Raw genomic sequence first — 21,911 nt, forward strand, 5'->3', positions numbered from 1 at the left:
TACGTCTCTAAGACTATAGGAGTAAGCCCGTTTATAGTAAATATCGGTAAGAACCTACGATACGCTAATACTAAACTTAACCTACTATAAGTATTACTACTATATAAGTAATATTCACAACAGCTTATTCTACTAGGGAATACGTTTTAGCCCTTAATCGACAGCCCTTATTAAGACGAGCAATCTGCTTAAGTAGTAGGGACCCGCCTACGCTAGCGGCGGCGTAATCGTAACACAAAAAACCCTAAAACCGAGGTCCCTTTCCCCTAAAGGCAGACCCTAGAATTGCGGAGTTACGGAGGACAACTACCTAATTAGGAAGCGCGACCCCGAATAATAGCGAAGGATAGTAACTAACGAGAGCTATAGCCTTACGAACATTCTATACTAAGAGTCAAACCGGGGAACAAACTAAGAAAAAACCTAGGACATAAGCTAAGGCCTACTATATAGAAAGTAGAGGCTATCGACAAACAATATAGCGTAGACGACCCTATATACGGAGGCGGAGAACTTACTAGGGGATAACGAACACCTAGCCCGGGCATATAAGAATACTATAGCACAGCTACTAGGAGCGCTAAAAGCGCTATTATACCAAATCCCGAAGACAATCTAACAAGTAATACAGAAGGCAGCCTAGAAACTAACTATATAGGCAATAGTAGTAGTAGGTAAGAATTAACCCCCTCCGAAGGCAAGCAAGGCGGTACGCCTATATATTACTAATCTAGCGGAGAAACAAGAAATCGTAGCCCTAATAAGCAAGGAGATTGTCGACAGAATCGGCCAAAAGGAGGTAGTTAGGGCGAGGGTAGAGGCAATAGGCGTAGTAAGACTCTTTACCGTATAAGAGTCTAATAGACGAAAGCTAGAGACCTATAAAGAGTAGACTACTAAAGTCGCGAAGTCGGCACGAGTCTCCTACTAATAGTATACCGTCATCGCCTACGGGGTCCCTAGGACATTTAAGGTCGAAGACCTTCCCTACCTCTAAGTATAGAACTAGAACACCTCTCTAGGAGTACGACTAACGAAGGCGGTATAGCTATACAAGATAGTAGACCGAGAAAAGACGTATTTATTGCTTATTATTTAGGTAGAGATAGCGGAATAAGCTAACTAGATACTAGATAATAGGCTATTCTAGAACTACGAGAGAATAGACACGGAGATCTATTAGAGTAGCTATAGGGTACTATAATGCTTCTAATGCTAATAGTACGGTTATATAGCCCTAAAATACGGGGAGAAGACCCTAAGGTGTCCTTACTACGTAGGCCTATACTAGGGAAGGGAATGCCTAAAAAAGGAGAGTAGGTACGTATACTACGGTAGAAGGTACCTAGCGTATTTAAGCTAATGCCCGGCTAGAATAGTAGTATAAGAACGAGCGAGACAAGCAAGGATCTCTATACTAGCTAGGTACCCCTAACGACAGTAGGAGGGACCTACCGTATATAAGGGCTTCGAGCCGAGTAAAAGGAAGAGGGCAGAAGAGACGAATAAGGGAACCTAACCGTAAACGTATCTACCTCCCGGTAGGCCTCGACACCTTAACCGGGCTACTAACGAACTAGGCTAAATACGAATCTTTAGGGCGCCCTAGTAGCCCTAGGGCTAGCCGGATAGCGAGATATAGGCTTAGGAGACATAGTAGGTCAGCACGGAAATGGACCTTACGGATAACGAATAATACTATACGACGACATTACTATCGTATAGTATAACGTAAACAAAAGTAGGGACAAGGTCTAGCGCTACTTTATATAAGAGCTAGACCCGCTACGGTACTACGTTATTACGGTATAGGAACTATAGATCAACCCCTACGTAGGACTCCTAGCTACTTATAATGACTAGAGATACTATACCGTAATCGCGGGCTAACGAGGCGTTATCCCGAGGACATATATATACGTAAGCAAGACTATAGACCTTGAGTCGTAGAAGGTTATACTACCGTAGTAGGGTAACCTAGGAGACATAACATTAATCTAGATCGACACGACATAAGGCCCTATCTAGATCTATAACGTTTATAACCCGCTACCGCGGGGTCGGACGAGTAGAGAACTAGGAACCCTCGCCTACCTAGAGCGGACCCTAAGCTAAGACACGAAGTAAGTACTCCTCGGCGACTTCAACCTCTACTACCTATAGTAGGGACTCGAATTCACTCCCCTACACGCGTTTCTAGGGGGGAAGCTACTAGATATAACCGTACGCTACGGAATAGCCTTAGTAATACTAAAGGGAACAGAGACGTAGAAGGCCCGTACTAGTATAAGCACGATCGACCTATACTTCCTATTACGAGAACTTAAAGAGAGACTAGTCTAATGCCGACCGAACTACGCGCTAGAAGCCTCCTTAGACTATATCCCTATCTAAACGACGCTAGGGGTGAAGGCGATAGAGGAGCTAGTAAACGAACTACGCCGTAACAAGAAGAAGGCACGCTAGGACGATATAAGAGGCTTCCTAATAGCGAACCTATTATAGTATAGAGAACTCGAGACGACAGCTTAGCTAGATCAACTAGCGGAACAGATTACCTCGGTTATATAGTAAGCAGCGGAATAATACACGCCGTTACTCCGGCCCTTAACGTAGTAGAAGGCCTTCTAGACCCCTAAATACTCTACGAAGGTAAGGGAGGCTAGAAGGGTAAGGCGACAGTGGACGAAGGAGCACACCTAAGAGACGTAGGAGCAATACTACTACGCGACACAAGAGAAGAAGGCACAGATAAGACGTGATAAGCTATAGGACTAGAGAGCGACGATCGGGCTCGTTATAGAAAACCCGGAATAGATATAGAGACTTACTAGATAGGTACGACTACCTAAAGAGCAACAAGCCCCTTACTTCCCCCTAATCGTAGACCGCGAATGGATTGCCTAGGATACGCCCCGGGGCAAGGCAAAAGCGTTAGCCGACCATTTCTTTTCGACGTAAGTAGAGGCAGACCTTACGGACATCGACCCGAGTATATACCCGGAACCCCTAGACATAGATTAGGCGGTTAGCTCTAATATAGTAATAGGAGTCATAAGTAAGCTAAAAGGACGAAAAGCCCTAGGCCTAGATAGGATACTAAACGTACTGCTAAAAGAGTATAGAGAAGAGATTGCGCCGAGCCTTATAAACCTATTTACCGCGTACCTACGGCTAGGGTATTACCCGAAGCCGTATAGAGAGTCTATAACAGTAGTGCTACGTAAGCTATAGAAGGAAGACTATACTTAGCCCAAGTCGTATAGACTAATAGCACTTCTAAATACGATAGGGAAGGTCCTAGAAAAGATAGTAGCCTAGAGACTTACGTAGCTAGCCGAGGACAACTACGTACTCCTAGCAACATAGATAGGGGGAAGAAGCTAGCGATCGACACTAATAGTAATAGAGCTAATTACGGAGCAAATTCAGACCCTCTAGCACTATAGTAGGAACCGAGCGGCGTCCTTACTATCCCTCGACATCGTAGGGGCTTTCGATAACGTCTTATACTAAAGGCTAATATATATCCTATAGTAGAAAGGCATCCCCTAGTAGGTAACGTCGTTCGTCTACTCTTTTCTCTAGGAACGGACGACATACCTAGTCCTAGGAAGGTATACGTCCGACCCGGTAAAGGTAGAGACTAGAATACCTTAGGGATCTACTCTCTCCCCTATCCTGTTTCTAATATTTATGTCGGACCTTATCCCCCTACTCACCTCTCCGTAAACCTTAGTATCGGGGTTCGTAGACGATACGAACATTCTAGCCTAGTTAGACTCGATAGAAGAGAACTGTCGCCTCCTTAAAGATAGGCACAAGAAATGCGAGGAGTGGGCAAAGAAGTATAGTGCCCGGTTCGCCCCTAAAAAGTACTAACTTATATACTTTAGTAAAGCGAGAATACACTATAATATAAAGGCGGCGGTAAGAATCTAAGGCTACGAGACTAAGCTATTAGCGGAGCTACGAGTACTAGGGATCTAGCTCGACTAGAAGCTAAGCTAGAATATATAGATTAAGAAAGCCTAGAGTCGAGCGCAAGTTAATAAAGCCTCGATAAAGAGGCTTACGGCATCTATATAGGGAGTAACATTCGATAAGGCAAGAGTAATGTATAAGGTAATCGTTAGACTAGCTATATTGTACGGGGCATAGATTTAGGGAACAGGAGGCGTAGGTAAGCCGATCCCGAAACGGATAGAGTAACCCCTAAACAGGACATAGATAGGTAACCTACGTAGGGTGCTAGGCGTATATAAGACAATGTTAATAAGCACGGTAGAAATAGAGACAGGAACACTACTAATCGGCTAGTATATCCGGGGAATAAGAATTCAATACGCGGTAGTATCCGAGTCTAGCGACCGATTTATAGGATTAATATACGTATTCTAAAGATAAGTAAGAAAGGCCTTCTATATAAGTAGTTCGCTCTCTACCTTTATACGAGCGTACTACGCCTTCTACGCTTCCTTAGAGTCGCCCTTAATAAACTATATCGCCTACCTAATAAGGTCCGGATTAGTAGAGAAGTATTATAGTAAGTTGTTCTAAGCTATTAAGTAGTTATAAGTAAAGCCGCGATACTTCTTAAGGGTCTTTCTATAGTAGATAGGTAGCTCCTTAGGCTTTACTAACTTTTTCTAGAGGACTAATAACTCTAGTCCTTTAGGGTTATTATCTTCGTTAGTATCCGACTCGTCTCTAACTAGGCTAAGAGTTTAGCGCGCTCCGGGTACGTAGCGCTCTATACAATAAGGTCGAATTCTTTAATATCTCTTAATATCTTCGTATCGTCTAGTTAAACCGTCCTCGTACTACTTCTCTAGAGAAAGAGATATTATTATATAAGGATACTTAATAGGACTACTAGTAAGTAGCGTATTAGGTATAGTAGTAGAGAAGGACGGTTATATAGTAGTGATATTAATAATATCTAGAGAGTAGTTAGAGCGTAATACGCTCGTAACTTATAAGGCTACGCTAAGTATAGACCCTACTAAGAGATATCTTAGATCTCTCTTCTAAGACTCTATAATTCTTAATACCTTAACTTTACCTCCTTATATCTACTAGTACGCTACTAGGCTCCTTCTTTATTAGACGGAGAGTCTAAGATCTATCTTATAGCTTTAACTTAGCCTATTTAATAGTTATATCTATATTAGCGTATCGACGGTATAGCTAGTTATAGAAGCTTATTACCTAAGCTCTATTATTAACAATAGCCTTTAACGAGGACGCTACTAGTAATAACCGGCCCTATAGTAGTAGCTATAGATACGGCGGTTACGGTAGCTAGTAAGGCGGCTAAGGAGGTAGTAGATAGGGTAGATAGGTACCGTAACTATAGAGTAGAGGTCGACCGTAACTCTATAGTAGATACGTACTATAGTTAAATAGTATATAATATAGCCCTACTAGTACGGTAGTAGCTATAGTAGCTACTATTAGTATAGGTATATTAGACTTACTACTACTACTATTACCGCTATTCTACTTTAGTAAAGATACCTTATATATAGCTATTACCTTCCTAGCTATATTAAGTAGTATCTATTTTATTAGTACTACTACTATATTAGGCTTATTATTATTATAGGCCTTCTTTACTTAGCTACACTACTCCTTTATATAACCGCCGAGAATAGCGTAATACTTACCGTCTAAAATTAGATAGCTAATATAGCTAGTACTAGACCGCTTCTTATTATTGTATTACTTATCTATATACTTATATATTCTTAGGAGTATCTTATAATAAGTACGTACTATAAGCGTACTGTTGAACTAATTAACGATAGCTATATTAGCCTTAGAGATCTTCTTATTAGGCTACTATATTACTAGTAGTAATAGTATAACTTTAAAGCTCTCTTTATTAAGTAACGGTAGTAGTAACGAGTCCTTAAGTAGTAACTAAAGAGCCTAGTTATTCTACTTCTCTATAATTATTACTATAAGCGTATAATTTAGATATAGCTATAGTAGTAGTAATAGGTGTTCTTACTAATCGTCTATATTATTAAGAGAGAAGTCGTCCTATTACTCTTAGAGCCGTACTTATTAGCTAGTAGCTTACTACTACGATAGTATAGGTAATAGTATATACTATAGCCTATAGCGTACTACTTAACTATCTTCCTATTACTATTAAATAGCTATTATATCTACTAGAAGTCGCCGTTATATATACGTATTGGTACTACTAACTTCTTACTTATAAATATAAGTAGTATCTTTCTACTAATAGTAGTAGGTATAGGCGTAGACGTAGGTATTATAGCTAAAGCCGGTATAGCCGGTATTATAGTAGCCGCTAAAACCGCTAGTATAGCTTATAAATAACTAACTTCTTAAGGTAGTAGTTATAACTACGTTTCTAGCCCGATTAACTCTATTCTTTTTTAAGGTTTATCTCCTAATTACGTAGATAACGCCTATATCTTACTAGTCTCTTTAGACCGCTTAGTTATATTCTTCTACTATATCGGAGGTATTAGTCGTTTAGCTACTATACGCGGTAACTTCTTACCGAGCTTTAGCTTTATAGATAGTAACTCTAGCGCCTCTATATTAGCCTTATTATCTACTACTACAGTAGCCTTTATAGCGCCGCCCTTCCTTATAGAGCTTACGGCGGATATAGAGTAAGTTAAAGGGCCCTTTTTAGGTAAAGATCTACCCTTTCTATATACCGTCTTCCTAGTAGGAGAAGGTAGTAGCTACGAGTCCTACTAATACTAAGGCTTCTACGGCTATAGCTAAAATTACTACTACGCTAGCTTATTAGTATCTTACTTACGTATCGTTATAGCCCGTACTAGCCCTATATACTTATCTAAGTCGTCTTTAGTAGTATTACTAGCAATATTAATAGGCTCTAATTATAGTAATATCTACCGTAGTATCTTATATTATGATACGTCCTCTATAGGACTATAGATTTAAGGGTATTCGGACAATTTAAGCTCTTCCTTATTTACTATAGATTTAGTCTCTACATTACTACTACCTAGTAGCCCTTATTCCTACTCTATTAAATAGGTACGAGTTGCGTAGTAGTAGAAGACGGCGGATTATACGAAAGACGAAGAAGGACCTAATAGGATAGCGTGTATCTATATATAGTATCGCTAGTGTTAGTGTAGGTGTTTTAGGAGAGACAGCTATACTTAGGACTTGACTAGCAAGCCCTGATTACTAATCCCCCTAAGTACCTAATATTGACCCTATGACCTATATATTCTTAACACTCCTACTCAGGTCAGAAGGTCTCAAACAATCCCTTATATAAGCTAGAGCTGCCTTACGAAGTTTTGAAACTACTAGCTATTAAGGGGCTTAGTTAGTCTATTAGTAACTATGTCCTTTATGTAGTAGTAATCCACTATAATCTTCCTTTACTACGAGAGATTCCTAATATAGTAGGATGCAACATTAATATGCTTTAACCTGTTATAGATATAGGCATCTTTAACAAAGGTCAAAGCTACTTAGTTGTCACCTATAAGCTCTACGGGTCTTAGCTTATTAACAGTACTACTTACCTTAATCCTAGGTTAGAATAAACACTCTCTAACCAGGTCAGGACACCTTATCTCTCTAAGGACTATAGTAAGAAACTGTGACTACTTAGCTACTACATTTATAGCTATACACTCGGCCTCTATTATTAATGTAGTAATAGACTTCTACTTCCTACTTATCTAGGACATAGGTGATCTATAAAGGAACTATATATGTCTAAGGATTGAGACTCTGTCTGCCTTGTCTATAGCATGACTAGAATCTAAGTATCCCTAGAGAATACCTCCTCCTCTTCTATATATCAAGCCTAGGTCCGGGTATAATCTTGGATACCTAGAGAGTTTCTTTAAAGCTCTAAGATGTTGCTTTAAAGGGTTAGTAATATATAAGCTGATTCTTCTAAGGGGGAAAGCAAGGTCTAGCCTTGTTATTGTTATTAGCTACATCTAGGTACTATTATAACCCTAGTACTCCTGTTTGTTGCACCTCTTATCTATAGTAGCTAAAGGTCTTAGATCCTTATAGCTGTCTATAGGTAAGAGTGTAGGTGTGGCCTTCTCTAGAGAGATGCCTATCTTAGTAAGGTTAGTTTAGATGTAGTGTCCTTGATCAAGCTTTATAGTGCCCTAGGACCTGTCTCTTATAATCCTTATTCTAAGGATCTTCGTAGGTTTACTAAGATCTTTAATCTTAAACACTTTTCTAAGCTCAGCCTTAAACCACTAAACATCTGATAGCTTTAGAGCTGTAATAGGGATGTCATCTATATAGGTGAGGACCATAATGTCTCTTCCTCTATAGATGAGTAGGCATAGATCCACCTAGGACTAGGTGGATCCAATCTGTTCTAGCTTGGCAACATAGAGCTTGTTCTAATCTCTAGCTGCTTGCTTTAGTCTATACAGGCTTCTAAGGACCTTGAAGACTATATTTAGTGGAATTTCAACACCTAGGGGTGGGATCATATAGATGTCTTTAAGAAGGCTGCTTTCGGTGAAAGCATTGTTTACATCTATCTAGTACATCTCAAGATCTCTCTCACATACTACAGCCATAAAGACCCTAAGGGTATCATGCCTAACAGTAGGTGCAAAGGTCTCTTTAAAGTCAACACCATATTTCTGTGAAATTCTCTTATAACTAGTCTTGCCTTGAACTCTTTAATAGCTCCACTGATCATTCTTTTCACATCAAAAACCCACTTAGATGTAACCAGGCTTGCACCCCTTGGTAGTACAACTGGATCCAAGGTGTTGTTGCTTCCTAAGGCAATAAGTTCTTTCTGGATTGCCTCTTTCCACATATGTCCCCAATTGGGGTCTCCCACTGCCTCCTTATAGGACTTTGGGATTGGCACTTCCTGCTGGTAGGCTATGGCCTGCCTAACAGTAGCAAATACATATCCCTCTACATCATTCAGGATTTCCTCAACCTAGCTCATAGTTGGATCAAAATGAAACATCTGAGCAATCAATGCCCTATGATGCTTAGCTTCATGCTCAGCAGAGCCATTATCTTCATCCCCCCTTGACCTCTTGTTGCCTGCAAGCTGAGGTGGCTGTTGAGGTTGATCCTCCTGAACAAGTTCCTCTTCCTTTTCTTTTCTTAGAGTCCCCTCTACTCCACTCTTCTGGTACACTCTAATGTCTTTTAGAGGTTGGGGAAGTTGCACAAACAGAGACTTTGCCTGGAGCTGCTGTGGCTGCATTGATGAACTGGAGACCTAAGCAGGAGGTCTTCCAACGGGGTTTCTCTTCAGGGCTCTGCTTGACTGGTTTGTGAAGGTGATGCCAAGATCCATATCACCCCCCTTCTCAATCTCAAACCAGTCAACTTGCCCGTGTGTTTTGATGGCTTTTATGTCAGGCTCCTAGAAGAGCCATTGCTTTGTGGTGTTCTCCACATAGCCAACAAAGACAACTTCTTTACCCCTATTCATAAGCTCGTCACTTCTTAAGCCTTGAGGTTGGGATCTCGGGTCTATACAGACCACTGCTTTACATCCCTAGACTCTCAAATAGTCAACTAATAGTACCTAGCCAGTGAAGGCTTCTTCTAGTAAAAGAGTAGTACCATCTATTATTGATCCATTTGGAAGTCTGTTTCTGACCACAGTTTGAGCAATAAGGGCGTCTAGCCAGAATTCAACTAGCATACTCGAGTCCTTAAGCATAGCTCTCACTGTATTCTTAGAGGCTTGGATTGACCTTTCCACAGGTCCATTCTGAAGTGAGTTGTAGGCATCAGTTATGTCTATCTGAATGCCAAACTCCTTCTCCCACTGTTTTAGCAAGGAAAGAATTTCCCTTGTACTATCACTACGGATTGCAGATAGAAAACACCTTAAGCTGTTCTCTACCTGAACCTTCTATTCCTTTAGAGCTGTAGGAGCATCACCCCTAGCCTTCAAAGGGATTACCCACTTCTTCCTTAAGAAGTTGTCTACAATCTCAAGCCAGTACTTAAAGCCAAGTCTTGAGACTGCCCCTTGAAAAGGCCTATAGATGTCAATAGAGATGAGGGCCAGCCTCTCTCCTTTCCTCTCTGTAGCAGGTCCTTTGAACTTCCTCATGTTTGTAAGGGAGCAGACCTTGTAGTTCTAGTGTTTAGAAGGAACAGGAATAGGATCTTTCTTATTAGTGACTCTATACAGGTTTCTTAGCAGTCCCTTGCTAAGGTGTGCACATCTTCTATGCTATAGCTCCTACTAGTTCTAGGACTCAGTGGCAGTCATAGCCTGTTCCAATTCACACTCAAAATGTGTACCTAACTTGGACAGATCCAAGTCATACTCCTATAGAGAGGCATATGCTTAAGGCATAGCTTTAAGCTACTCTAAAACACTTTGAATGAATAGAACACCCCCTCTTAGCTTTGTCTAGACAACAGGTTTTCTAGAAAGGGATTTAAAGGTGGAACTAGGTGGTTAGACAGCAAACTGTTAGCTGAACTGATTCTAAGAAACAAGACTAACTCTAAGGCCAGGAACAAACAAGACATTTCCTAAGACAATTTGCTTTCTAGAAGGACTACCTATTACTGCACTTCCTATATATATAGCTTGTAGATAGCCACCCCTAACCTTGATCCACTTCCTCTTTTAAAGAGGCTTTAGTATCCTAAATAGTAAATCTTAGTCAGTTATATATAATAAAGCATAAGAGTCAAGTAACCACTCGGACGAGGGGTACTTGCCCTTGGCTTCTATAGTAGAATAGGCAACCTCACCAACATCATTATCTTCTAATAGTATCTTAGAGTCTAATGCGTCTTCCTAGGTCGTATAGGCCCTTATAGGCTTCTTACTAGAGGAGGCCTTTAGCTTACGGCTCTCCTTTATCTGCTTTATAAGGTCCGTTATTACCTTAAGGACATCACGAAGGTTTAGTAATAATGACCTCCTACGAGGTAGTAACGGTTGTCTCTAAGTAGGGTTGGTAACCCTAGCTAGTTTGTCCTTGTTCCTAACAGCCTACTAAGCTATAGAAAGGTGTGGGCACTTGCTTATAAAATGGTCACTATTATAGAGATAGTACGTAAGCTTGCCCTAGAAACCCTTCTTAGCGAACATAGCTATCCCTTAATAAATTATTGATTCTTGCTTCTCCCTAAGAATTGTAAGAATGTCTTATAGTAAGAGATTCACCTAGGCATCAATTGTATCGCGAATTGAGCCAAATGAGTCTAGTAGAGCTACTAAGAGTTGCTAGATCTTTCTGTCCTTAGTCTTAATATCTTAGAACTAAGGCGAGATTGAAACAGCCCTCCTTACAATTGAGCTAAGCTCCTACTAGGCGTCATCTATTGACTAGTCCTCTATTATTACGAAATTAGTATATTACTAAAGCAAACTTCTTCTAGTAGCGAGAAGTCTTCTCTTATATTTGGCTTTAGCCTATTCCTACAACTCCTTCGTATACCGGATCTCGTATATTATCTCTTAATTATCTATCGACAGACAGATATACATCTTATATAGGGCCGTTACATTGTACCGTCTATACGATACCTTCCTTATCGCTTAATCTAAAGGAAGGGATGACTCCGATAATATAGAGGGTGTCGCTATAGATAGGGTTGTAGCGGGAATGTCCGTAATAATGTCTTCGAGGACCTAGTCAACCTACTTTAATACTAGGTATATTCTTATTAGCTTGAACTATGTTTCGTAGTTCTCTCTTATTAGAATAGGTACTACTCTCTTTCTTATAAACCTAGTCTCGTTCTCTATTTTTTGTAAGTTAAAGGACAGGTTGGCTACCCTTAGGTAAAAGGATATATTCGGTCGTACGCGATCGGATCGGATCGAAATAGGATAAACTAAACGCGAGGTTAACGGCGGAGAGGATAGCTATCCGCTAGGAAGGAGAGGAAAGTCGAAGGATCGTATTAGTACTAAGACACTGTAGCGTAACTCTCTTAGTAGAGGGGGTTTCTAAGACACTACGGCTCTCTTAGAATGAACAGTTAGTTAATACGAACGCGATGTCCGGAGAGCGACTCTTCTTAGTAAGCTCGCCTACTTATCTAAGGTATTAGTATAGGCTCTCTAACTCGGAGTCTAACAGTGCCTTACTAGGCTCTTTCACGTCTTATATACACCTATAGCACGGCTGTAGCTTCCTATATAAGGCGGGTACGGCCTCTAGTCTGCCTTCCTTTTGTTCTAAAGAGGAATAACTCTAATACGACTTTATCGAGGGTGAAACACCGAGTTACTAACCCGGGCTCATAACCTATTAAATAGGTACGAGTTGCGTAGTAGTGGAAGACAGCGGATTATACGAAAGACGAAGAAGGACCTAATAGGATAGCGTATATCTATATATAGTATCGCTAGTATTAGTATAGGTATTTTAGGAGGGATAGCTGTACTTAGGACTTAACTAGCAAGCCCTGATTACTAATCCCCCTAAGCACCTAATGTTGACCCTATGACCTGCATATTCTTAACATACTCTTACTATATATTATCCGGCGACGTAGGTAGTAGTAAGAAGTCTAATAGTACTTATATCTATATTATTATAGTAGCTATAGTAGTTACTCGTAAATAGCCTAGAGGGAAGGGGATAGGTAAGGACAAAACTTGCGCCTTAGGCTACGCCTTTAGGGTAAGTAGTAATATAGTCGGCCGTACTAGATTAATAGATATAATGACTTTAGGCGTATTAGATAAGGATTTAAGAAACATAATAGGACGTCCATATATAGAGATATAAGGTAGTATTGTTATATTGCTATAGGCTTAGAGATCTAGTGATCCCGAGCGAAATCCGTCCCGACCCTTTTGTCGGCTCGAATATTGGGTCTCGGGTCTGGTCTGGTCTGATGCCAAACAGTCGCGTCGACCTCTCAAACTTTATGCTCTCGAAACACAACTCAACACATGCACGAAATATGTTCGATGCCAGATCTCGCACATAATCCTCTGCGTGACTGCATCGCCGACTTCGACCACCTCCGCGACCACCATGGCCACCGAAGACGACAACGACCCGCTCCACAGACTGCAGAATCTGCAGCGCGACCTGAACGCTGCCAATGAAGCTCGCCTAGCCAACATTGAACGCCTGGCCGCTGAGCTTGAAAGCAGCGCCGATAATCTGCGGAGACTGCTAGAGAGGAACAAGAAGAGTCAGGCCAGCCGCGATGCCCTGACGCCCGATACCCTGACGATTGGAGAGACACAATATCGCATCACCGAGCCGTTTCGCTTGAATGTAAAACAGGTGTCCGATGCCTTGAACCTGGACGAACTGGAAGCTGCGCAGCTGTGCATTAGGTCGCAGTTTCCTGATGAGGACAATCAGCATGGTGCAGCCTTATCTATGAGGGCGGTGCTCCGCTTTCACGAGGAGCGATTCGTGTTGCTGGACTGTTTGCGCATTCTCCTTCTGCTGGGCAACGGCGACGAGCACACCGCAGAGGCGTACAAGGAGGCAGTGAAAGAGTTGTTGCAGGGCGAGGGTGGGGGACCCACGCAGACATCTGCATTCTGGCGCAAGTGCACCGATGGCTTGGGCGACATTGAAGGCTTCATTGCCGACTTGGCTGCCCTGGACAACAAGATGATGCAGACAGGTCAAAAGCAGCAGGACGATGATGTAGCGTGGGTGCTCTCGCAGAGGCTGCTATTGACTCGACAACACGAATCCCTCGCTGCGGTCATGACCTACCTCCTGCCACGGGGGTATGTAGCACCAGAGGATTATCGCAGCTTTTTAAGCCATGCTGCTGCTCTTGAAGCCCCGGCCGACATTACAACACACTACCTACCAATATTAGCAAGCGGCGCTGCCCACTTTGCGGAAGAGCGCAACGAGGCCGCTGTTCGCGGGATTCACAGCTTATTTGCAACCGGGCCTGGCCAGCTACAGTGGAAGCAGTCACAATTCAAAGCAGCTGCGATCGTGATCTGGCTAGCCGAGTACAGCGGAACATTTCCAACTCCTGGAGCCACCGACTCTGCTGGGGATGCAAGAACAGATTTGTTCTTCGATGCGTTGACCGACGGAGCGTTCTCGTTCATCCTCGGAGCTGCATCGTTCTTGAAGCCTGTGGTATGGCACGATCCAGCTCGAGTGGCCATAACAGACTTCCTGATCGGTTCCACTGTTGTCATGCCCGCAGACGCTCCGCGTGCCCGAGCAGACTTTGCGGCACTGACCATGGCCGAGCTTCAAACCTTCACTGAGGCATTCGTCACAAACATGCCAGACGCGCTGCGGAGACTGCGCTCTACGGAGGATGAGAAAAGACGCAATTTGCTGTCACAGTCGGCAAATGGTGCTGGTCAAACTGAGCTTGAACTGGAGCGATTCATGGTCATCATGGCGTACGCGTATCAACATGACGCCGAGGCTGCCATGGACTTCTGGTCAGATCGAGAAAGCAACCTTTACGGTTTCCTGCGGTGGGTGTCCCAACGATTGCCGACCCCGAGAGTCGCAGCGTTCTGTCTACTACTCAGATCTATCGCGTGCGACGACAAATCTGCGGACACAGCTCATCGCTTCCTGCTTGAAGACAGTACCATGACCTCGGGCAAGTTGCGGAAAAGTTACGCAGTCAGTTGGGCTCAAATATTCAACGAACTTGAAGTATACGTCTCGTCGTTGAAGGATCGACCATCTGCCCCCCAGGGCGCTTTGGGCCCAGACCGTGCGGCCGGTGAGCTCTTGCTTGAAGAACCAGAGACTGGCATTATGCTAGACGCGTATTTGGGCTTGACAGCTCACATTTGTCGTTCAAGCCCCGAGGCAAGACAATGGCTCCTCAAAGAACAGACTTTCCACTTGGGTGAAGTCATGTTCAAGCTGGCACAGAGCGCCACAGAAGCACGCATCCGCGCATGTTGCTTGGACGTACTGGCCGCGCTCTTGACAGACAATGTCGTCGAGGTTCGTAATGGCATGTGGGTACTTCTGGACACTTGGATCTCCAGTGGCGGCCAAGATGCCTCATCCGTTGCGCGAGTCAACAGACCAGCATTTGCTGCCAAGCATTACTTACAGGCCTATGCGAACAGCGCCGAGTCAGCCGCTTCTCTGATTGCATTGCTAAATGCGCTCGTGGCGCCAACGGCAAGTTCACCAGACCACACGATTGATGAGTTACCCTTCCCGGAGAACCTTGGAGCACCACACCGTCATGCTGGCATTGATGCTTATGTCGATTTTGTGTTGGACGCAGTCTTTGCGCGCAAAGCTGGAAGCATGCTTGGTGATGGAGAAAACAGCTTGATTGCCATTGTGCGGTACGAGTGCCTTCACTTCGCTTTTCAATGTCTGTCGACCTTCAACGAAGATCTTGTGCAGCTTGCCAACACCACACAAATCAGCGTGGAGTCTACAATGGAGACAAAGTCACTCACGACGTATGCCCGCCTGCATCCGTTCGCTCGAGTCATGGAGTGGCTTTTCGACAAGAATGTGATCTCACAGATGTTCCAGACGGTGCAACAGAACATCGACGCACTCAATAACGCAGAGCCAGAATCTCCAGTGGTGAAGGCGACGTTGAAGGCAATCCAGATACTCAGTCTCGCATGGCAATTGCAGCCGACATACTTCGACCTGGTTCGCCCTGCCATCCTCTCACAAAAGACGAAAGCACAACCCGTGAGCTCGACATGGACTTCCATTGACGAGATCTTCTTGACTTATCTTCATGCGATTGTGGATATTGCCGAGTACACAGCGTGCAGGCATGTCGAGATCAGTCTGGAATGTCTTCGCTTGCTCCAGCGCATTGGCTCTTCTCGCAGATTGACCGACACTGCCGAGTCTGGTGGAGCAACAAGACATGGGTCACGTATTGTCAGCGTGCTTGCACCAGGCAGTGCATTGTTGACCATGCAACTTGCCGAGGACTTTGTCATCCATGCGTGGGATCTTGAACTGGACGAGGTTCCTCTGCAAGTGGTACGGGCGAATGCTACGCTCGATCTCATGAACGGCAGCCTAGACATCTCAAGCACGCGACCGGGTATTGCACACTGCCTCCTCGGCTTCCACTGTCGCGACCGCGACGTTGACGTACTCCCGGCGAGCGTATACTCTGAAGGCAGGTCTTTGTTTCATGCGATCGCAAAGTGTGCTACGGACGCGGAGCTTATCACACAACCTGCTGGCAACACCTCTTGGCTTATGGCGTTGAAAAGGCGATGCCTGGAAGTGATCTTGAAACTGGCCATTGCACCCATGACTTCACGTCTCGTGCAGCCTAATCTACGCGCGATGGAGTTCCTGCCCGCACTGTCAAGAAGACTGGCAACCACCCCTGCGGTTCCATCTTGGGATGGACTACCTTTACAGGATGCTCGCGTGCTTCTCCAGAGTTCGTCCGCCGCCGTACGTGACTTCCTGTACATTCGTGCGGGCTTCTGTCGTTTCGCGGCCGTTGATCTGCGTGCGGCCGCTGAGCAGAGTGCCTTCTCCGTACAAGATAAGATCATCAGTGCGCTGCTTGGAACTGTCATTTCTCCCAATGGCGAGGAATTGCCTACTGTCTCCATCTTCGATCTCTTCGACTTCTTTGATCTAGAGACGGCCGATGCGTTCGTGGTGCCATCAACCAAGTACTTTGACGACTTGGATGTGTCATCTTTTACCAAAGATGATGCCGAGCTAGGGCGATCATTCGACATTAATGTCACTGAAAAAGCTTTGGTGCTTCGAAAGCGTGAGTTGGTGAGCAAAGGAGACATCAAAGAGCCTGCTGAACTCGAACAAGCGGAGAATGAGATGCGGGCAATATCAGCTGCCTTGGCTAGTCAAAGCAACTTCATGGCAATTCAAGTCGCTCGATCAGCTGCACTGGAAGCCTGGACCGAATTAGTATCGCTCATGGTTACAAAGGGAGCTCTCGAAACACCAAACCTGGTGGCCTTCTCGCTACAGGGCCTGCTGATCGCGGCACCCAAATACGAAAGAGCGCTTTCCGGCGATCTCGAATCGGCGGCTATGCTGGCCAAGCTGGTCCTCACACTGACGCATGCCATCAGCCATGCATCACAAGACAGCTCCGAGCAAACTGCCAGCGTGGCCATTGAACGACTCCTCGCCATATTCAGGGTGTCTCTCAAGGCAATCACTGACAGTGCCACGAGCTTAGCGCTCCGCGACGTGGCGTACAGGACTACATGCGCCATCTTGGCCTCGCTACCGAAGGCTCCCATCACGAGTCGTACCTCTCCGACCTCAAGCTCCAAGCAGCTATTACAACTGGTCCAAAACACCGGCGAACGCCTCTTCACGGTCGTGACCGAAGACGCCTTCTCTGGTCGTGGCATAACCCGCGTATCTGCCCTTCTCTTCCTGGACAGCCTAGTCTCCCTCTACCAAAGCCTGAAAGTCAACACCTCAATGCTCCGAGCCTTTACGAAGCTCAACTTTGTGCCTGTGCTCCTCGACACGAGCATCGGCAACGTTGCAGCAGCCTTTAAGAGTGAAGAAGAGACTGTCGCCACACTGGCCTACTTTCACACAGCCATGACTTTGCTCCTTCGAATCTGCCAGACTGCGGACGGCACGCAGCTGGTCCTGAACTCAGGTCTTTTCCAGACTGTGGATGATAGCAAGCTATTCAGCACGGATCCCGATCTTGGCCTGGATATTGATAACCCGAAAGCACTGCAAGAGTTTTACGCCATTCTCGCTGACACTTTACGGCTCATCACAGCCGTGGCTGTGCAGAAGAGTCCGCAGCCGGCCAAGCTGTTCTTGCAGCAAAATAGATTTACAGTGCAGGCGATCTTCAAGCAAGCGTCGAGAGGGCTGGCGCTTGATGTGGCAGAGGAGTTGAGTAGGTTGATACTGGCGACGGACTTCCTTGATGTGAGTGAACAGATCCATACATAACTCATTGATCCGCGACTAACTTTATTTACAGGACGATCAGGCAGCGCCGGGCAGCACACGCGTGAATGGTTTCACATGAGAAAGCCACATAGAGTCGAATGTACCGATATTGGATGTCATGAAGCGTCTATGTCGTCTACTCTCCGTTTCCTCTTCCACTTTCAAGCGCATCGTGAAGATTATAAGCATGAGCTATGAACATCACACATTGTGGTCCCTAGCGACCTTCTCATCGTAGAGGCCATTAAAATCAGGTATACACTTCCTCCGTAAGCGCATTCAGGCCCAATCCCTCCTTCGCGATGTCCTCCTCCTTGAGGAACAAGAGAGGCATCTCAACCAGGTTGCCCTTCACACGACTCAAAATCTCCTTCATCTCATCAACGCCTTGCTGGCCGGGCGAGAACTCCTCGCGAACAACATGGCCCCACTTCCACGAGCTCGGCCGCTGCTGATCCTGGCCTTCCTTCTTCGCGTCCTCAGCCTTGAAGAAGCGAGAGTAGTACTCGTCATACTGCTTCCAATTCTGGACCTTATCATCGGGCACTGGGTGGAAGACCTTGGCGAAAGCTTCAGTATTCGTGCGTGCTGTGGTGTTCCACATGTCGCGGAAGCTTCGCGATGCAGGATCTGCCACTGCTGCGTCCTCGCGGCTGCCCCAGTCGTAGACATTGGGGTTGCCGACGGGGGTGAAGTTCTGGTCTGGGCGCTGGTAGTCTTGCACAGGCAGGAGACCCAAATGCTTGCGGAATATTTGTCTGCGAAGGCTAGCTGCGAAGAGAGACGCTTCCCAGGGTCTGTCAGCCATGGTTGACTGTACCTTTATCGGGTCCTCGATGATCATGGCGATTTCGGAGTCGTGGTAACCAAGTTGGGACCTGCCAAGGATGTCAGCGATACTCGAAATGCGCGTGGGCATGTCTCAACAGCTGTCCCCGGACATAGGGAGCATTCAGCGTGTCTCGTGGACCGTGCCGTGAGCTCTTTGCACTTACCTGTCGTTCATGTTTGCTGATCCGCAGATCACGATGCGATCATCCGCAATCAGCAGCTTGGAATGGATATACAGCTCTTCGCTGACGAAGGCATCCATCTCAGTCTCAGCGTCGCCGTCCCACGGGGCTGAACGAATATCTGGTCCATTGAGCATGTAGCACTCAGCGACGGAGTCCCAGCGACCACTTGCGAGTTCGCTCGGCGAATCACCATAAGCTTGGTGCGCGGCTTCTTGATATCGGTTGTAGGCATCTGGTTGACCTTGAGGGCCTGCCTCGCCATACTCGCGACCATACTGTTGATCGTGACCCATTCTAGCTTCGTCGTAGCTGACGCCTGCCTTCTGCTCCACATTGGCCATCGCAGCACTTATGTTTATTCGGTCGTAGCTTCGCAGGTTGTAGAAGCGGACATATTGCATCGGGTCGACTCCTTCTTGCGCAATGCACTCCATAATGCTGTGGCCTCCTCTGTTTATGCTGAAGTACTGACTAAGACACGGTAAGACGTTAGCTACACTGCCCCCACAGAGAGATCTCTCGACAACGGGTGCTGAGCAGAGAAAGGCGTCGGCATGTTTTGAACAGAAGATGCCGAACTTACAACTCCATGATGGCTCGGGTACCTAGAGAGTCGTCGGCTTTCAGATCGCCTGCGAAAGCTGGAACTGCCGGAATGTTGATGATAATATGCCTTGCAAAATGTTAGCCATGTTCGAGATCTTCCACGCTTCTGTACTTACCAGTCTTCATTGTTCCGTGCAGCTCGTAGTGCTCGCTCGACGATAGCCGCGCCCACTCTGTTCTTGATCGGTGACTGCTGATCGCCTGTAGCTGTGATGAAGAATTGGTTCTCCATGTACACGAAGTGTTCGCTACGGCCGATGATATCGATGTAAGCATTGGCGATAGAGTGTTCGAGAGCCACACCGTGACTCCATTTCGCACATGACCGTGTGATCTGCGCATGGGTGCCACCCAGTGGCCCGCTTGGGTAATTCTGATACGTCCCGGCAAACTGCTCTACCAGCTGGTCGCGACCTTCCTCGAGGCATGCTTTGCCATGCTCATATTGCTGTCTCATACGTTCACGGAAGCCGTGATACTGACCTTCTCCCTGCACGTCCGAATCATCATCTCCGGATGGGTAAGGGTGGCCAATGATGCCTGCTCTGACAGGTGCATATACCAGCGGCTTATACCTGGCATCCTGTCGAACATCGTACTTGTCGTAGTAGATGAAGTTCCAGCGCTGAACGAAGTGAGCTTTCAAGTCTTCGACGATGGGACCTTTCGCGCACAGCGCTACGTCAGACCATCCCATGCGACTGTTGAACTTTCGGTCTAGCTTGTTCGCCTCCCAGTGTTGAACGTCGCTGAAGTCCATGATACGTGCGTTGTTGTAATCCTGGCCTGGGAAGACAATTTCGTTCAGGTCTCCGGGGTGTGCATCAGCAATCGAGTGTTGGTTAGTGTCCCAGCGTCCATAGCAAAGATCGAGACCGCCCATGAACGCGACATGGCCATCAATCAGACACAGCTTCTCGTGATGTGCCCAGTAGAGCACCGTGCCATCATTCATCCCGTAGATCTGACAAACAGAAGGGCGTTAGATATACTCGACAACAACGTGATAATGTCTCAGCAGATGGGGCCAGGTATGTCCGAGACAGAGGATGCCTTCGCTCGTCAGTACTTACTCCTTTGATCGCATCGCCAGGCAGCTGCGCCAGCTTCGAAGCACTGAGTCCACTCTGCTTGATGCTGGAGATAAAGCTTGATGCCAATGTGGTCCGATCTGGAAGGTGATCAGGATGCCTGAAGACCTTGATATTGCCGGTCTTATCGTTGTCCTCAAGCCAATGCTTCGTATGGCTTGACGAGAGCGTGAGTGCCTGTGTAACCTCCTTGTAAACTATCACGTTCACCTGAACGCCACGATTCGCCGCAGCAAACAACAGCTTGTCGAGTCTGTACCGTTCATTCTTCGCAGGCGCTACGTTCAATCAGCACATTACGATCACATGCTATGTCTCGGGGTTCCCTACGTCGTCGCAGATATAGCTCTGGGCTGAGCCACCAATCCAGGATCCAGATCTCGCGCTGGGCCTGCTCCAAGGCCATGCTCACGGCCCACATGTAACTACACCCATCTACATACCACTTGACCTCATTGCCCTCTCGCTGTGGCGCAAAAGATTGATAGCGGTGTAAGTGGTGGCTATCACTGTCGGAGCACTCATTCGACTTGTGTTCGTGGCTGTGTACTGGCTTTAGTGCAGTGTTTGTCTTGATCTTGTCGCCGACGTCTGCGACGGCATTCTTCATCTTGTCGAACAGGAACGACATCATGGAGGTCGAATGGTTCGAAGACCTGATGTTGTGCGGTGTTGTTTAGGTGAGGTCGTAGCTGTTCATGAAGCATTGAAGTGAAGCGGGCAGGTGCCACTTGCCAAGGACGCCTCAATAAGACAGTGGAGCTCGTGCCACTCGCTGACGAGGTGTCATTGGGGCGTGTTTCAAGTATTCACGACTTCATGCGATGCTATACAGCTCGGTAGAAGCAAGCGATAGTGTTGTCACGGGTGTGGCACATGTTGAGGAAGGAGAATCACAAGCGCGAATGCTCACTTGACCCTGGTCATCACTAACAGTGCCAAGTTGGATCAAGCAATAGAGCACGTGCTTGCTTAAGCACTGCCACTCGTGTTGCTCTTGTCAGTCGTATGCTGGCGAGAAGAAGAGGATTGATCCAACTGAGTCTCCCTATCTACCGTCGCTGTCTATGTGTCGCCCACGAGTACGAGCCATTTGTCCTCGTGTTCTTGCAGAGCCCTGGATACCGCTTGCGTCTTACATCACTCCGGCAGCTTCTCGCGGGTACCAAGTCTAGAATTCGGACATCGGGGCGATTAAAGCTCTTCAATGATACGATGCTGTTCCCTCATGGTGTATACCTCCCGAGCGCTGGTCACAAGCAGCACGATATCACTGCATCGCGGATGTCTTGTTGTTC

General features: G+C 45.9%; 2 protein-coding genes across 2 annotated transcripts; one reads left to right on the forward strand and one right to left on the reverse strand.

Moving 5' to 3' along the window:
• Positions 1–13,010: 13,010 nt before the first annotated feature.
• On the forward strand, positions 13,011–17,979 carry CLAFUR5_02994 (Nucleoporin; the record flags this gene model as incomplete). The annotated part of the gene is made up of 2 exons (XM_047902142.1): positions 13,011–17,876; positions 17,932–17,979. The coding sequence occupies 2 exons, from the start codon at positions 13,011–13,013 to the stop codon at positions 17,977–17,979; spliced, it is 4,914 nt and encodes a 1,637-aa protein (XP_047757691.1).
• Positions 17,980–18,150: 171 nt separating this feature from the next.
• On the reverse strand, positions 18,151–21,247 carry CLAFUR5_02995 (Phospholipase D1; the record flags this gene model as incomplete). The annotated part of the gene is made up of 6 exons (XM_047902143.1): positions 18,151–18,778; positions 18,896–19,387; positions 19,500–19,589; positions 19,639–20,486; positions 20,596–20,891; positions 20,944–21,247. 6 exons carry the CDS (start codon positions 21,245–21,247, stop codon positions 18,151–18,153), a joined length of 2,658 nt encoding a protein of 885 aa, XP_047757692.1.
• Positions 21,248–21,911: the final 664 nt, after the last annotated feature.

The sequence above is a fragment of the Fulvia fulva genome, chromosome 2 (assembly GCF_020509005.1).
Source record: "Fulvia fulva chromosome 2, complete sequence".
NCBI lineage: Eukaryota > Fungi > Ascomycota > Dothideomycetes > Mycosphaerellales > Mycosphaerellaceae > Fulvia > Fulvia fulva.